The sequence below is a fragment of the Apaloderma vittatum genome, unplaced genomic scaffold (assembly GCF_000703405.1).
Source record: "Apaloderma vittatum isolate BGI_N311 unplaced genomic scaffold, ASM70340v1 scaffold20712, whole genome shotgun sequence".
Taxonomy (NCBI): domain Eukaryota; kingdom Metazoa; phylum Chordata; class Aves; order Trogoniformes; family Trogonidae; genus Apaloderma; species Apaloderma vittatum.
Genome location: NW_009705498.1, coordinates 1 through 13,351, shown reverse-complemented (window position 1 = coordinate 13,351; position 13,351 = coordinate 1). Strand labels below are relative to the sequence as shown.

Here is a 13,351-nt window from a genome sequence, read left to right as displayed (position 1 = left end):
TAGGGAAGAAAAAAAAACAGTGATCTAAGGATCAGGATTTGAAATACATTTCCCAGCACTAAGAAGCGATACCAGCTAGGAACATCACGCTAAGGCACATGCTTAACCCACACAAGGCTTAACCCAAGGGACACAAAACTAAAGATGACACAAAAAAACCACACCTCCCCAGAGGTGCTTTTCCTAACACTAGACAAGCTCTGCGCGGCGTTATGCAAGAAGGTTACTAATAGCTCAAACCCAGCGCTGGCAGATGGCACTTGCCTTGCGACAACCCTCCTCGTGCGCATGGTGGAATCCCAGGGGCATGTCACTGAGGATACATCTAAGAAAACAGTTTGGGACCTTCTTTAAGGCACTTCGCATCTGGAGCACTGACAGTGGAGGAGCTGACAGCTTCTAGAGCAGGTGCATTTGTCTAAGCGTAGCAGACACAGCACTGGAAGGCAGCTGGTGCTTAAGGTGAGCAGGGGAGGTCACCCCAAGGAGCAGCGGCCCTTGTGCCTCGGGGGACTTCTGGTCATTCTAGCAGTGATTGAAGTTATTTCGACAATTGTCTGGAGGAGCCCTGTGACAGCCCCTGCCAGCCCTCAAAGCAGAGCTGGGAGATCTGATCTTATCCGGACACGGTTGGGCTGCCAGTCAAACGCAGAACAAGTGTCAGTGAGGCAGGCTAGTTCTTACTTATGACTATCCTCCTCTGAAGAGAAAAGGATCCTGAAGAACAAAGTCTCCACACCATTAGTGGAAAGACAAGACCATCCAACAACTGCCTGCAGACTCGAACTTGCCTTCAAGCAAGCCTCAGACAAGGCAGCAAGTCCTCACTCTTCCGTGCTCGTACGGGACAGTTTTCCCACTGGGCAGACAGAGCCACTTAGGAGCATGGACCTGTTCTCCATGATATTGCTTCACCTTCCCTTTCCCCAAAAATATCTTCCCAGCCTTCCCACCACCTTTACCATCTTCTGCAGTAACTGAAACTCACTGCTGGCACCATTCTTGGGCTTGCTTTGCCATTACAGGCTCCAAGGTGCAAAACTGAAGCCAGAGCAAGGAGCCAGAAATTGTCATAAACAGAGACATGAAAATGGATCCAGGTCTCCTGGCTCTCGGTGCAGTATTCTCACCAGTGTCTCTGCTGCACTGGGAAACGGAAACCGAGCCCACTGCTCAAAAAGAGGAAGAAAAGATCCCCAAGGATGTTAAAAATTCAATGCAAGAAAAAAAAAACGACTTGGAACTACAGCACTTTGCTGCCCTAAGACATAAGGCTGGACTCATGTCATGGACAAGGAGGGGAAAAGATGTTTGTCAACTAAATCCAGGAAACAGCACCTGAAAAGAGGGAGCAGAAGCAGCCTGAAGAAGTTTCTGCATACCATGCTGGGGGGGGGTATTTGAGCCATTTAAAACGGAGAAATTTTGTTGAAGCTGATGATCTGGGACTGGCTCACTATCTGCACGAAGCAGTGGGAGTGAGCACCAGGGATCAGCACAGCTGCTCTGTGCCTGATGTATCCAACCGGGGTGGAAATCCCACCATATGACTTTGGGGATAATGTTAAATCCATGACAGCATCCTCCCCTCCCCTGCTCATCCCACACAAGCTTCAAAACTTCTCATTTATGACTGGCTGCTAGAGGATCATTGCGGGCTGTCTCTGGAGGGATAATCCTAAAATTTAAGTGACAGTTCATGGCCATCTTCTCTTTCTTCTGCAGTGCTGTCTTACACAGCACATTAAGTATTTCGGAGATTAATAACTGGAGCAAGGAGTTCTAATCTCAGTGTCCTAGTGGAGATTTAGCAAAGAACAGTTTGTGTTTGAAGTCACTATGGCACAGGAAATGTAAGAAGCCTTGAAGACCAAAAGCAAGGCTCGTACTCGGCTTAAACGGAAATCTGGGACATTAAACACATGATCTATGTTTAGTCTCCAGGGCTTCTCGCTGACGTGGTGTTTCCACTCGGAGCAGGTCTTTGGGACCCTGTGAAAGGTGGAACCCAGTTTGAGCTCTCTTTTAAATAGACCAAGCTCGCCACGCCCAGTAAATTGCAACTCACACTTTTGTATTCTTTGACCTGAATTAGGTGATAACTGAATTGTACAATAAGGTTACAGGTTGCTTTGAACTTAATACACTGAGGACCAAATGGGAACCACTTGACCATCTCCGAACTGGCAACAGCACTTTGTCGGCTCGCAGGACGCCTGCCAGGATAAACACGCTACACATTTGGAGGCTGGTTGCACTGCAGCTCACTCCACAGCAGCCCTACGATCACTGGCCAAAGGCCCTCACAGCCCCAATTCAAGTCTCCTGTCCGCAGCATGATTTTTTTTTTAATCTCCTTGAAACAATTCTTCCCGCTGCTCCTCACCCAACCAGAAGCCCCATTAAAAAGGAGCCAAGCAGGTGCTTTAACAGCCTGCTGCCCTCTCAGGTAGCATCAGCGCACAGAAGAAACAGCCCAAGCCCCTTCTAGGTTTGGTAAGCCCCGTGACAATTATATGAAAAACAATCAAATTTCACATGTGGGTGTGAGAAAACGTTTCCACAAGCACCACAGCAGTGGAGCTTCACGAAGACTTTGACCAACTCTACTGTCAAAAACAGCACCCTTGCATCCTCCTGCTCTCAAACTGCACACTCCTTCCATTTTTCTCCTCCCAGCCATAGCAAGTCATTATCAGGGAACTGAACTGAACTGGGGAAAATTGATCTCATTTTGCAATGTTCACACTTTTCATGGTGCTACTCCAAACAACTGAATGCCCGCTGGCACGTCCAGAACAGCCTGTGACTGCGATCACGTTGTCCAAGTTCTTAGTTCCCCCAGCTATTGTGGGCATAAAGTAACACATTAACAGCTAATATTTAGGAGACTGTAAAATTGTGCTTCCTCGAGGCTGTTTAAGCAGCTGACTTGGCATTTCTGTATAGAATTAGACAACTCTGCTTTGAATTGACACAACCGAAGTGGTTGGCCAAACATTTAAAAGTAGTAGCACCATCCACTACTGGCGCCCTTCTAGGCCTTCATTCTAGAACAGTTTTATGCACAACACCCTCTTATCTACTTTGCAACCCACACCAGGTATCAGAACAGATGTCTGTATCTCAAGTAGCCACTCTCAAGCCACCACAACAGCTAAAGATGTGTCAGAAAGGGGTCAAATAGTAATGGGACATCATATACACTACTCCAGGTCACTGATACAAACAGAGATCAGAAAAGACACTTTGTGGGAGTGGAACTTTGTGGTGTTTCAGCACAGCACGTTTTTCCACATTCTTTATCACTCACAGAATTGCCTTAATGGTCCTGAAAATTAGTACACCCCCAGGCAGCTGGGGATAGGATCAATAATCTAAACTTGAGGTTACCTGAAGGTAGCGAGTTCCCTTCTCCTCCTCGTCCCCTGCCCAACTGCCAAGACCTTTATCCCACCCAAGAGCAACCAGGGCTGGGCACCACAGGAACCGCAGCAGAGAGCGGGTCAGTAACAACACCTCCCTCAGCCACTTGCTAAAGGGCCTGCAGGACCTCCTACACACAGGCGAAACCTCCACATGTGATAGCACAATTTTCTTTTTTAAAAATCTCAGATCCAGATAACGCTTTTTGAACTCAGGAATGTGAGTATCACCTCCTATTGCAACAAACTCCTCACTTCAGCACCAACAAGCACCTCCTGTGCTTTGTTTTGAATCTGCCAGATGACAATTTATCTTGATGTCCTGCAGCCCTTGGGGACAATAAGCCACCACCTCTTCACCTTTTTTATATCACTTACAGTCTGGATACCTTCCCCATAGTCTGGATACCTTCCCCATAGTCTCCTTCTCCAGCCTAATGGTTCACAGCTCTTGCCAAAGTGATAGAGTCTGCTTAGGTTTCAGCTCAGCATTCAGGATTGATTATTCTTTTGAGAAAGCAATAGCGAGTCGTTCAGTGCTCATACTGAACTGAACCCCCAGTCAGATTTAAGAACAGAGCAGGGGCCTGGCTACAAATCTAATTTTCAGCAAGCTGCAACCAATAAAATACATCCATACTGCAGTACTCAAATCACTGAAACACTTAAGTTAGTGGTAAAGAAAAAAGATCGCTTTATTGCTAAAACAACTTTCGATAAAAAAAGCCCCTGCTCAGCTATTGCTCTTGCAAAACCACCCAAGGACTGCACAAGATTTGGGAGTCCTTCTGGACCATGTTTTATGGAGGGTTCTGTCTTTACAGCTGGACAGTACTCCAGTCGCAAGCCACACATCGTTTCTGACATAAATGAAGTTAACAAGTATCTGAAACCCCACCACTTACTCGGTGGTGGTTTAGCAGAAAGCGTGTAGCAGGAAGGAAATCCAACCCGATGAGAATGCAGGATGGCTCAAGGGGAGAGGCAGCGGCATCACCCCCTCCGGCAGGAGGACACGTCCTGACAGACGCTCACTGCGGCGTGTGAGGGAGACACCTGCTGGGCTGCCTCGCTCCGTACAGGCTTCTGGATCATGCAACAAATGTAGTATAAACCAGTACATTTCAATTAAATAAAAAAACCTGTAAAACATACACTCTCAAAAAAAATAAAACCCCTGAGGTTTACTGTGACAGTCTATAAGGCGCTGTATTCCTCTGGAATGCATTTTTTCTCCTCGCCAACGCTTACTCCTGTGCCGTGAGTGCCCAAGTTCTAGGACTATGCCAGCTGCTGCCCTGGTGCGGCTCATCCTCCTCGACCAAGCGCCCAGATGAGATGTTCAGCGCTCTCGGAGCAGCCTCAAGCTCTGGCTGAGGCCTGCACTCCACGCATAGCTCATACTGCACCCCAGGAACTCTTGTCTCTGCCCGTTATCTCCAGCCAAGGGTCCATGCCAGAGGCTACGCCTGCTCACTGGATGTCAGCGACTTGCTCGGTGCCAACACCTCTGTCGCCCGTGGGGCTTGTTTTGGAAGGCGAATGGGAACGTAGACATTCGAAGCACAGTGTTCCTTGAGGTATTCTCCCCCTTTTTCTTCATAGTCTTTTCTGGTTATCCAGCCTTCCTCACGGGTCATGTATTCCACCGCCCAATCCCTAGCCCCGTACCAGGAATCTAAAACAGGACTGGAAGCAAGGTGAACCTGGATGGAGGAAAAAGAGAGCACTGTCAGTTCCCCCAGTTACATTGGTATATGACACAAACTACTGAGTTTCAAAAATTTGAGACAATTATTCAGCACCTCTGGGGAAGAGCAATGTTAGGATGGGGTTGAAGTGCGTTTCACCTTGAGATCAATTCTCTGGGAGCCTGCTTTATTTCCAAAGGTTGAGGAAGCACATCCGTGCATCATATTCCCAGCCAACAGCCCTCACAGCTGGAAGCCAATGCTGGGAGAGTTGGTGGTACAGCAAAACAAGTACCAAGAGCTCCAGCAAAACTTCCTCCCCGCCTGAAGTTGCAGGCTAAGATGTCACAGTATGCAGGAAAGAACCACTTTGGTGTAGATTCACACTTTCATTTAAACTGCTCCTATTACTGTAGCATGATCTGCTTTCCTGGTTCAGCTACGTGCTTCCAAGACTAGATACCATGCAAATACCACGCGTTGTAACCGTGAAGTGACGGATTTCTGACAGGACCAGACTGTGGACTTTGTATATTCAGTTCCAAGCAGCAACACTAAAAGCAGACGAGAACGCACTCGTTTTCTTCTCATACACACAAGTTACACGCTCGAAACATAGCAAGCACCGTGCTTCCTAAAACTACCAAGTAACTAAGCTTTTGTCAGTCACACCTGGCTCAGAGTTGTACACAACAACTGTACAAATCAAGGGTTCTGGAATCACAAGATTGTATCTGCACTGATTTTTTTTTTGTCTCCCCAGTTTATAACCTGCTTTTCTATTCAAGAAGATATGGATCAAAGATGACAAGGTGGATTCAGAACACCAAGGAAGACCCTCCGGCAACTCTCCCTGCAAAAGGCATGACAAGCTCTGGGACTTCCCCACCTTGTGCTGTGCTCTCCTAAAAAAAAAATGCCAAGTATCAGGGGTTTACAAGATTACTCACCGAATCTCTTTTCCTGCTGCCCCAGACAGTCACTACATGTAACACACTGAAGTTTTAACTTAGTTTTGAAGTGAGCACAGTTTTCCCCAGAAACTAACTTCTAAAAAAGGTCACTTGTTTCAGACAGTAAACTGTCCCAATCCTGAGAAATTAATTCCAGACAAACATGCTTATGTCTGTATGATCCTCTAGCTGAAGTAGATTTTCCTTTTCCAAGGCATTTACCCTACTCACTCTAAAATCTTCAGAAAGAGCAACTGTACCTCCTCCTCCGGTCAAAAAAGCTGTTTGCAGTCTCTTGTCATAAAACACTCTCCATTCCCGTGCCCCAAGCACACTCACTCTGTGCCTCTCCCAGCCTGGATTACTTCTGAACACAGGTGAGCAGGCTGTTCACACAAACATCCCATCAATACACGTACCTGGAAAGATGACTGGAACGGCCTCATTTCAAGCAGTTCCTTCTGGACTCTGGCTTTCAGTCCAGGGTACATCATATTTCCACCAGTGAGAAAAACATTCTGGACAAGAAGGGCTTGTTGTTCCTTTGGATACCTACAAGGAACCAAAAATCAACTTCAGTCTTTCTCAAGGATATTTCTCCTATGAACTGAACAGCTATGGGGAACACTGATGCCTTGGGGATTCACTTTGAGAAACCGCCTTCACCTCCCCAGCATGGAAATCTGTGTCCACTCGTTTTCTGGAAGTTCAGGGGGTGGCAAAAAAACCAACAAGCCAATCCTTAAAGCACTGTGTGCACTGTACCCCATAAATCAACAACTCAGTTGGAATTTTCTACATTTAAGAAAACACAATCTTATATATTCACACAGTTCAAGACTGACTTTTTGCTAACGTGAAGTTGTCAGGAAATAGTTGTCCGGCAAGCGTGCCTAGATCATGACTTAAAAATGCCACTCCTGATTTTGGTCTCGCAAAACCAGAGGCTGACAGCTCACTGTTTCATGGAGCGGATGTTTACAAGGGTTTGTTGCTTCCCTCTACTACAAGTTGGACTCCCAAGTGGGGTGTGTGCAAGACAATCCATTGAGGGGGCAAAAAGAACCTATTTTTTATTAAAAAACAAAGCTGAAATAAACACTATTTTTATATAATTCTTCTTTAATTCCTGGGTTTTAGTACTTTTTAAAATGTAAATAATAGTAGTTCACTAATATATATTGGACGTTCGTGCTCCATTTTTTTTTTGATGATGGGGTAATCGATAAAAAAAATTTGGAGACCATTGACTTAAGAAAAGCAGAGTTACATAGAGTTTCCAGAAGAGGAAGACGTGTCTAACCTGCAATGCCCAACTCCACCAAAAAGAACTATTCAAACATATTTTCTCCAATTCTTGTGAAGCAACCAGTATTGCAAAAGCTTATAGCAAAACAAGACTAGCTTGTCTGAAGTAATTGCCAAGCAGCTCTGTAAACTCACCTCTCAAGGACATATTGCATGGTTTCTGCTATACCAGCCTGGTCCTCTCCTATCAGGGAGGGCTGGAAGACAATTTCTGGAGCCCTGATTCTCTCAGTGCCAAGGAAAAGCTGGTGGTACTCTGCCAGGTTAAATACAGGCTTTAAAAAGACGAGATTGAAAAGAAGTGGGAAATTATGTCAAAGAACAGTGATATTCTTGAATAAGTAAAGTTTCCAAACAATTCTGCACCAAAAAAAAAGAAAGAAAAAAAAGAGAAAGGGCTATGCTGTAAAAAGCTGCAAAAGGCCAAAGCAGCTGACTTTTCCAATACTTGATGCTGTTTGGCGTCGCTCAACCTCACAAGTTAAAACCTGTGTCCACTGGGCTGTGACACTGGGCTATGGATCACACACAAAAACACCAAAGCAGGACTTTTTTCCCCCTAATAATATGGCACTGCTACAACAGGCACTGCCTGCAGAGTGAGTCAAGAGGGTATATTTACATTTTAACTCATCAGCTAAGATTGCAAGGACTTCTCTTCTCTTAATGTCCTGTCCAGATAGCTTAAGCATCTCTTCCAAGAGCAGGCAAACAACGTTTGCATTTGGAGAAATGTTAGCAGACGAGCCGGACAACTGGGAGGGAGCAACCTCTGGCACGAGGTGCAGATGTAGAAATCAAACCTGCACTGCAGCAACAGGCTTCTCAACCTCAGGCTGCTCCTCAGCGAATAAAGGTTCAAACTCATTAATGCTTTCCACATCCTCCAGTGACTGCTCACTGCCCAGTGGATCCAAATCAGGAGTCTGGAAACAAAGAAAGAATAATTACAGTATGTTAGCTCAGGTGTGCTAGGCACAAATACGATTTCAGTTCTGGAAAATTCAACTCTGATTTCCTCAAATCTCAACTTTTTAACATGCCTGAAAACAAATATGCTGGCTATACTGAAGACAAAAAAATCAAAACAGTGTACAAGCCAGAAAACAGAAGCTAGCACAGACATTCATTCAAAGCATAAAAATTAAGCACTTTAAATAGATTTATCTCAATGCCAGCTCAAAAATTAAAGGCCTTAGTCATCAGGCTCACTGTCAGGATCCAAGCCAGCCATGTTCTAAACATAACAACATATTACAATTTATTAAAATAGCTTTTTAAACTGGCTAAAACTTGGTGCACTCTTACCACCTCTAACCGCTCTATAATTACCATTAAATTCCCTGCCTTCCTTGTGTGGGACTGGAAAACAAATATTTGCTAGCTACAAAGCCACCACACAATTTTTGACAGTTTCAACCACACAGCATTTGCACACCCAATATACCAAAAGCCCTTGTATGTTACACAGACACGAAGGTGCTCCCAAGGCTCATTCCTAATGAAAAGTATCGCCCCAAATTCTACAGTGCTTCACTTTTGTGAAGTAGGAGCAGCTTTTAAATTATGTCCTTTATTTTTATATGACAAGGTTACCTTTGAGATTTTGTTGCTCAAGATTTAGTTTTATTATTTTAAACCCGACACATGTGTTGCAATGTCTAATGAGCAACACCAGGATGAAATAAAGCTAGATCATTTAAATATCCTTAAGTATCCAGCTTACAGCCTCTTAAAACCCAAGCAATTACCAAACTGAAGTCTAAGCAGTGCTCATTCTCACAGCAAACAAAAGGGAGTCACCTGAAGTTATCTCCAAAACTTTGTTAAATCCATTTCATGTCTTAAAAAAAAAGAAACCACACCACAAACCAGAAAAGGAACAAAACCCAGTAACAGAAAGACAAACAGAACTCAGCTGAATACTTGTCACAGACCCTGGGACAACACAATTAGCTCTGAGGCTCCTCTACACAGCCACAGAAGGATGGCCTATCTTCACAAATGGATTCGGTGATAATCTTAAGTGCTCTCACAAAGCACAGACCAAACAAAAAGCTTGCAGATTCATCTCAAGGTCTGAGATTGCACCTAATAAAGCAGTGTGGGATCCAACACATGCTCGAAGGTAGGCAAAACCACTGAGTTGTTTTTTTACAAGGAGCTGACGGTCTTTCAATTACCTTTTCTAGAACAACTTTTGACAGAAGGCAGAAAGAATCTTTAACACAATGGTGAGCCCATCGCCTACCTCAATTTTGCTCAAAAGTAGTCATTCTGATTCTCACACAAGCTTTACTGGTAAGGATAGGCAGAAGCTACCAGCTCACCTGCTAGTTTTGGCTACATGTCAAGCGCCATAATACACAAAACTGAGATACATCCCAGAGCACAGGGCAGAACAGCCCAAGAAGGGTTACTGACTTCAGGCATACTCTATAAAATCAAAACTGCCACTTTACGTAGCTACATAGCTAGATGGGAAGGAGAGAAGTAGTTGCCAAAATAACAATTAGTTGTAGTGTGTTCATCACCAGAAGTCTGAAAGGGCACATTTTCAAGCCTAGAAAACTTAATTCTCTCAGAGAGATGAGGAGGATTAACTTGGGGAAACATTATACCTCTGGCTTGCTGTCCACAACATCGACTTCAATATTGACTTCTGCCTGTAGGATTTTCTGCTTCGTTTGTTCAACAGACAGGCTCAGTTTGTTGATATAAGACTGAAGCTCTTCTGCAGAGTCCATGTTCAGCTCCACCAAAGCTTTGTGGAATTGATCCATTTGACCATCTTCTAAAAGTTCCTACAGATGAACAATACACGGTAATCAACTACCTGTCACCTGCATGCGCACACTTTGCCTTACTACTCAGTATTATGATGTGCACGCCTCAGCAGCATTCAAAAGATTTCACAAAAATCACTGTTCAGAAGCTGAAAGCATCCTCTTCAATCATCTCTCCCCTTTACCTTGGCAAGTGACTTTAAAAGGCTCCTGTTGGAAAACACAAGACAGCTGCAGCTCCTTTACAGTGATGCATGACCTCCTGACAAAGCTCCGAAGATAGGCTGCCCTCCTCCCAAAAGATCACACAGAAAACTCTGCCTTTAATACCTGTACGTAGAGCAACCTGTCCAGCCTCTCCTGGTCAAGTTGCAGCTTCTCTTCTCGACGACGTGCGTTGAGCTCTTGAAGTCGACGTAACTGCTGCTGCCGCCTCTCCTGCTTCTCCTCTGAGGTCAGAGTGCTCCCCAGAAGTTTGTTAGAGAAAGGCAGCTGCATCTTGTGCATGTTGTTCTCATAGTACTCTGGGGACCGCCACTTCTGCAGCTCTGAGTATTTGGGAAGCAAAACAACTGTTTTTCCAGGCTGAAATACGATTATTCATGCATTGTACACGATCCACACCAAGTTCAGACTTCAAAGAAAGAAGGCAACAACATTCCAGCCTAGGATTCTGCCACATCTCAGGAGCTGCCCCCAGATTTAACTCTCCCCTCAGACCACAACCTTCCAGGCACACAGACTGCGCAGGTGGTTCGTGAGGCTCTGATCTCCAGCACTCAGGAAAGAAACAAGTACCAAGAAGCGGGAAGTGCATACTAACATCTCTTCTCTCCTCCCAGGGTAAGGGAGAGTTCTCACGCATTTCTAAGGACTCCTGCAGGCTCTTTCCTAAACGACAAATTTAAGGAAAGTAATGGAGGAAGAAAACAATTAAGATGGCATTTACCACTGAAATTTTAAAATGTCTTCAATTCACAAAAACTCCTCTGCAATTTTGGAGACCTTAAAGCAAGTCAGAAACATAGCCAGACACAGAAATCGCCCTAGCCAATTTAATGTTCTGTGGAAGTATAAAGTAACTAATAAAATATACTTGTTGTAAATCATTTTCCTCCAAAATAATCCCAATTTTTATACACCAAAAAAAAAGCTAACACGGGGTGGTTTTTTTTTTAATTTAATTTTGTTTCTATCTTAAATGTGAAACTGTTGTCAAGAATTTCCCATGAGGCAGATTACCAAAAAGAGAGCAAAATAGGAGTATTTCTGCCAGAATCTCAGCCAACTTCAGAACAAGAGATACAGAGGGCGTGACTAAGTTTGGATGAGCATCATCCAGTGGTAAATTAGAGCTGGTTTTACCTTCTATGTAGTCCTCTGCAATGTAGCTGTGTTCATGCAGGATTTCCTCCATGCGACTGAGCGTGATGGCAGCGAAATGCCCAGGGTACTTCAGCTGCAGGAGGCGTTGGAGGTACACAGCTGCCTGACATCCGCCAAGGTTAATACGTTTGCAGTTTTTAGCATCCAACCTGAAAACACAGAGACACAACTGAGGCTGGAGAGATCCACACGCTCAGCACAAAGCGTATCTTCTACTTCCCCCAGTATCAGATGAGTATTCCCAGGTAAGTATCTCAAGATTCAGTTACTGGAGAATCTAACACATCTGCTTTTCTCAGACAACAAGCAGAATCACTGCTTTTGCAGGTACATTCTGAAAGGCTATTTTTTCTACTTTAAACCAGCAAAGCATTAAAACATTTGGACTACAGCAAGGAAATGTTCCATTTTAAGAAGGGAAGTGACGGTTAGTGGGCCTAAAATTAGTTTCTTTAACTTTTGTAACAATTCATACCTGGCCAAGTGTAACCCTCGAAAATTTGAAGCACCTACTAGACAGAATAAAGCCATTTCCCGCAGCATTAAAACCAAAACAAAAGTAGAGCAACACAGGACCATAATCACAATGATAAAAGCCTCAAGAACTGAAGAAATCTCACAAGGCCCTTACTTTTATCCCAAAGCTGCTTTAAAACCTAACATATGTGTTTATCGCAGATATCCCCTTCTACTTTTCCAAGTACAGATCTATGCATGAACAGCAGCTAGAAATACCATATATGCATGGACAGCACCACTTCTTCAATTCAAAATTCAGCAGAACTTTACAAAATCTCCACACCTAGTTTGAACTCGTCAGTATAAATTAAGACCCAATAAGAGCTTATACTGAGGGAGCTGGAATACTGAATGCTGGAGGAATGGATATTTGTATTACTAAGAAGTCAATGACTGACAAAGAGAGGCTGTACCATACTCAACACAGCAAGAACTCACCTGCCTTCTAACACTGGTAAAATGTGTGTGCACTGGTAACCTGAAGATATCACCAAACCACTGCAGGGCCAGCTCTGCCTTTTGTTGTGGTAAAAACTGTACAAGCTGTCTACGCCATAGGACACTTTTGGCACTTGATAACATTCGAAGAGGAGCTCTGACATCATTTGTCTGGAATACAGAGGATTGCACACTGCTTCTGTCAAAACAATCGGATGATCAACACAACCCTGTAAGAGACAAGAGAAAACGAAAATAATAAAGGAGACTCCAGGGATACTTATTCTTGCTTCTTCTTTTATATGTCAGCAAGAATCCTCCAAAACAGCAACGAGAACGCACTTTAGGTGCAGGCTATTAATCACATAAATTATATTTGGTGCTTAAGGGAGTAAAAAAGAAGTCTTGCCTATAGCAAAGCTTCCCATGCTAGTTCAACCAAAGAATAAACTCCTCAGGATCAAGGAGACTGGATTTTAAAAGCATATATGAATTATTAAAAAGGTAAGTAATTAAAATCTATGCAATAAGTGTGAGTGAAAAACGGTGGAAGTTTAGTTCAGCACTAGCTAAAGCCTGGAAACTGGCGCTGTCCTGCAGGCAAGAGGCTTCGTGCTCTGAGGAGCGACTCTCGCCTCAGCGGGGAGCACAAAACGAGCGGTCGCTGAGGTGCGGGCGCTACAGAACGCTGGGAACGCTCAACGTCCTTCTCAAAACCCCCCCGGGTGTTGGTTCTCGGCCGCAGCCTGACAGGGCCCTGCACTCCAAACCTCCCGCTCGCGTTTTGCCACAAAACCTCGCAGAAACCACCGAGGCCGGCGGCCTCAGAGGCCACCCCCGGGCAG

At 44.5% G+C, this 13,351-nt stretch overlaps 1 protein-coding gene across 1 annotated transcript; it reads right to left on the bottom strand.

Annotated features, from left to right (window-relative positions):
- Positions 1–4,888: 4,888 nt before the first annotated feature.
- On the bottom strand, positions 4,889–13,344 carry ACTR5 (ARP5 actin-related protein 5 homolog (yeast); the record flags this gene model as incomplete). Its single annotated transcript, XM_009865438.1, has 9 exons — positions 4,889–5,131; positions 6,489–6,621; positions 7,513–7,652; positions 8,181–8,303; positions 9,999–10,181; positions 10,494–10,711; positions 11,529–11,698; positions 12,507–12,736; positions 13,330–13,344. Coding segments are annotated over 9 exons (1,455 nt in total), but the record flags the coding sequence as incomplete, so codon positions are not given.
- Positions 13,345–13,351: the final 7 nt, after the last annotated feature.